We start from the raw sequence: 4828 nt of genomic DNA, 5'->3' as shown, positions 1-4828 counted from the left end.
ATATATATATATATATTCAAAAAACTCGCAAAGATTGACCAAGAAATAATATGCAGCTGAAAAGGTTTGCAAAAACCTATAATTAACTTCGTATTTTAACTTCGGATAAATGGCAGATTAAATTCTGTTTTAAAAAAAGAGATAGAAATACAAAGTCTCACATCTTTTTGGGATTCTCTGGACCCCCAGTGATCACTAAGGTTAAAAGATTTTTTACAGCATTGTTATAATACTTATAAAAATGATTACAATTATTAGAAAACTATTGCAATTATTTCTTAAAATTGGAAAAATTTTTAGTGAGACCGAGAATCGACCGAACCAATTTCAAATCAGTCATCATCAAAGCTGGTCGCACCCATAAATGGTCTGTGGATGTATCTGGTGAACCTCCACCGGAGATTAGATGGATCTGGAGAGATAACATCCCATTAACTACTACTGAGCGCATTAAGATCGAGAATGTCGAGTATCACACGGACTTTACGATTGTGAATGCAATGCGCAAAGATACCGGAAAGTACACGCTTGTTGCTGAGAATGCTAATGGCAAAGACGAAGAAACCGTCGAGCTTACTGTACTCGGTAAGTCCAATTTTCAAATTCTTTTTACGACGTTCTGTGTGTAAGGATATTTATCAATATTTAATAAATTCATTGATTAATTTTATTATCTTATTTTTGTATCAGTTGCACGAATAAATTTTTAGATAGAAAAGAGTTTTCGATCTTAAAAAGAAAAAAATCTTTATATAAAATTGTTTCTTGCAGGAAAACCGGATGCTCCTAAAGGACCTCTGGAAGTCAGCGATGTCACCAATACCTCGGCGAAAGTGAAATGGGAGAAACCAGAGGATGATGGTGGTGTGCCAATCAAAGAATATGAAATCGAGAAGATGGACACAAAGACTGGTAAATGGGTCAGAGTCGGCAAAGTGCCTGGAAATTCACCGAATACTGAATTTGAAGTCACTGGGTTGAATCCTGGAAGCGAATACAAGTTCCGCGTAACAGCTGTCAATGACGAGGGTGATTCGGAGCCTCTAGAGAGTGAACGTGGCGTTATTGCCAAGAATCCTTACGGTATATTAATATTTTCTTTATATATATAATTAAACAATGTGTATCTAATGTTTATCTTAATAATTCAAAAAATATTAATATCACAGGATGTTGGGAATTTAAATGTCAAAACTTCAGGAGTATATAGGGAATTAATAAACTGAAATAAGAAAAAAAGTAGAAATATGCTCGTTTTGCTTCGTTTTAAAAAAAATCGCAAAAAAGATAAAAAAATCATAGTTGCTCGTTTTCGCATTGCCTCTGAAGTATCGTCGCTGAAATTGTGCACGAAATGTTTGTTTACATTTTTGTTTTTCTCCTGTAAATTCAATTCATTCCTGTAATCGTCAGTTACTTGTCAGAAGTCATCGAGTGAATTACTCCTGTCACAGTACATGCCACGTATATATTCTAACGTTGAATATGCCGATATAAATTTCGTGGCTTCTGCAACGCTGACGATAATGCAAGAGGTCAACATTTTGAACAATATCTACATTAAGCAAGTGAATAAGTAATGAAAAAATAAAAAATGAAAACTATGTTTTGTCTTTAATTGTGCACTGATGTACATTAAAGCCGTACACTGTTTTAATTCGAGTATAAGTGAAATGTAAAGAGTAAAAGTGAAATGTAAATATTTCGAATTATAAAATACATATTTTACTTAATAATATAATAAAATGTATTGAGTATTTCAGGATTTAATCGATTTCTATGTTATGTATAAACATATCTTTACGTTATTTTGTATGGCTTTTTTTTATGTATGGCTTTAATGTACATTAGTGCACACTGAGTGCATTCAATCGAATTCGCTATTAATTTATCGATCCTCTATACGTTCTCAAAGTTTTGACATTTGAATTCCAAACACCCTGTATATTGAAATTACTTTATTAATTTCTTTGATTATATAAAGTCAATTTTTTTAAATTAAGAAGTTAATTAATATGTTTCAACTTTTTGTTTATTATCTCTTTAAAATTTTAATTAAACATTTATTTGTTAAATTTTAGAATAAAATTTAAAAATTTCTTTTTCAGATGAACCTTTGAAGCCTGGAACGCCCGAAATCACCGATTACGACAACGAATCTGTAAGTTTGAAATGGGCTCCACCGGAATTCGATGGAGGAGCTCCTATCGAAAAATATATTATCGAGAAAAAAGATCGGTACAAACCCGATTGGGAAAAGGCTATCGAAGTACCTGGAAATCAACTTGAGGGCAAAGTACCCGATTTAAAGGAAAGAGGCGAGTATCAGTTCCGAGTTATTGCCGTAAACAAAGCCGGACCGTCGCCTCCGTCCGACGCGTCAAAGATGCAGATCTGCAAACACAAAGCTCGTGAGTTTCTATCAAATATAATTATAATATAATTACAATTAATGCATGTGTCTTATATTAAAAATGTTACAATTAATAATACAGTAATATTATAATACAGTAATATTATATTAATAATATAATTAATTAAGAAAAAGAATTATAGAGAAAAATTTAAAGATTTATTTTTATTATATAAAAAATAATATTTTGTTGTATAATTTCGCTCATTTCACTAGTGAAACCGAGAATCGACAGAACGAATTTGAAACCCATCATCGTTCGAGCCGGTAAAACTGTTAAGTACGACGTGGATGTACGTGGCGAACCACCACCGGAAATCAAATGGTATCACGTCGGCAATGAAGTAAAATCCGGTGAGAACATTGAAATCATCAATATTGATTACAACACGAAGCTCACTATTACTGATAGCCTGCGCAAAAATACTGGCGTATGGAAGATCAAGGCTGTCAATCCTCATGGCGAAGATGAGGCGGAAGTTGAAGTAACGATATTATGTGAGTGGCATTATATGAAATTTTTGTAACTGGCAGAATATAAATTATGAAATACTTTTCTCTTCTTTTTTAAATTATTGCGCTAATTTCTTGTGTACAGCGGCTCCCGGAAAGCCAAAAGGACCACTCAAAGTGGCGGATGTCACGAAAAATGGTTGCAAACTCAAATGGGGCAAACCGGAAGACGATGGTGGCAAACCGGTAACTGGATACCAAGTGGAGAAATTGGATAAATCGACAGGCAGATGGATACCAGTTGGTCGTACCGCAGATACCGAAATGGACGTAAAGGGTCTTCAGGAAGGACACGAATATGAGTTTAGAGTAAAAGCTCTAAATGAAGAAGGAGAATCGGAACCACTTGTATCAGACGGTTCTACACTTGCAAAGAACCCTTATGGTAAATTGTATAATAGTAATATTAAATAAATAAATTTATTAATTGTTATTAAACAATTTTTTATTAAACGAAGTTATTCAAAAAGTAAAAATTGATATTATGTAATAACTTTTTAAAAAAGTATCGTATATTATTAAAATATAATTTAATATAAAATAAATAATTTATGATATATATTATTTTCACACCTTAATTAAAAGATTCTGCAATATAATTAATACTTTTTTGTAGTAATATTAAATCAAATGTTTTTTACAGATGTTTCAAGTAAGCCTGGAACACCGGAACTCGAAGATTGGGACGTCGATCGCGTCGATCTCAAATGGGAACCTCCAAAAGATACTGGCGGTGCGCCAATCACTGGTTACATTATTGAAAAGAAGGAGAAACCTTCTTCGCAATGGGAGGAAGCTCTTGTCACCGACTCGCCACAACCAAAAGGTCGTGTTACCGGTTTGAAAAAAGGTTCTACTTATCAGTTCCGTATTCGAGCTGTTAACAAGGCTGGACCATCGGAGCCTAGCGATCCGACCAAGCCGCACGTTGCAAAAGCAAGATTCCGTGAGTATTTCAATCTGATTAACAAATTATAATAGAAATTCTATAGGCTCTAATGAATTAAATCAATTAAGAATAATAAGTCTTTGAAAGCCAATGCTGGATGTAATTGCAATCAAGTTTTATTGTATATATAATAATTAAATGAGAGCACGAGCGTGGCATGATAGATACAGCGCATTGGTCTATCATGTCAGATCCCGGGTTCGATCCCAGTAGGAACTACTAAAATATTTACGCTCTTGTCTCCTCTCGGAAAATGCCGGCAACCTTCCGAGAGTATCCTTGCTTACAGAAATACCTCTCAGAAAAATCCGTCGTTTGGAACTGGCATTAAAATAAATTCCATGTGCTTATGGCAATTGAATAATCAGTGTGTACATCACCAAGCATATGAAAGAGATAAACAGGAGACCTAACGTAAGAAGAAGAAGAAGAAGAATTAAATGAGTAAAACGTTATATGTAATAAAATTTCGATTCTTAGTTTGAATTTTCTTCAGTAAATATATAATTGATAAACTTCCGTTTAGTGTAACGTATTTTTCAAGCAGCGCAGTATTAAAACAATAGAAATCTAATGAATTAAATCAATTAAGAATAACGAGTCTTTGAGAGCCAATGCTGCCATGTTATTCTTAATTAATTTAATTCATTAGAATCTATAGAATTTCTATTGTTTTAATACTGCGCTGAAAAATGCATTACACTAGACAGAAGTTTATCAATTATGTATTTATACTGAAGAGGATCCGAACTAGAAATCGAAAAGTTTTACTCATTTAATTGTTATATACAATAAAACTTGATTGCAATTATATCAAGCATTGGCAAGGCTCGTTATTCTCAATTAATTTAACAAATTACAATTAAATATAACTTGTTATTATATACAAAAAGCTCAAAATATTTAATAATTATAAATTATAATTTATAAACAAAAAATTATAATCTATAATT

At 32.6% G+C, this 4828-nt stretch overlaps 1 protein-coding gene across 24 annotated transcripts in view; it reads left to right on the top strand.

Moving 5' to 3' along the window:
- Positions 1–4828, top strand: part of LOC108684199 (twitchin) — a 105061-nt gene that overhangs the window by 59639 nt on the left and 40594 nt on the right. For all 24 annotated transcript variants that reach the window (XM_018188400.1, XM_018188392.1, XM_018188399.1 and 21 more), the window contains 6 exons: positions 301–585; positions 772–1083; positions 2109–2411; positions 2630–2911; positions 3012–3311; positions 3570–3872. In XM_018188400.1, coding sequence (XP_018043889.1) covers positions 301–585; positions 772–1083; positions 2109–2411; positions 2630–2911; positions 3012–3311; positions 3570–3872 — 1785 coding nt within the window. The remainder of the gene's footprint in view (positions 1–300; positions 586–771; positions 1084–2108; positions 2412–2629; positions 2912–3011; positions 3312–3569; positions 3873–4828) is intronic.

The sequence above is a fragment of the Atta colombica genome, unplaced genomic scaffold (genome assembly GCF_001594045.1).
Source record: "Atta colombica isolate Treedump-2 unplaced genomic scaffold, Acol1.0 scaffold127, whole genome shotgun sequence".
In the NCBI taxonomy this organism is placed as follows: Eukaryota; Metazoa; Arthropoda; class Insecta; order Hymenoptera; family Formicidae; genus Atta; species Atta colombica.
The sequence above is the reverse complement of the archived record's forward strand: the minus strand, read 5'-3'. Positions and strand labels throughout refer to the sequence as shown.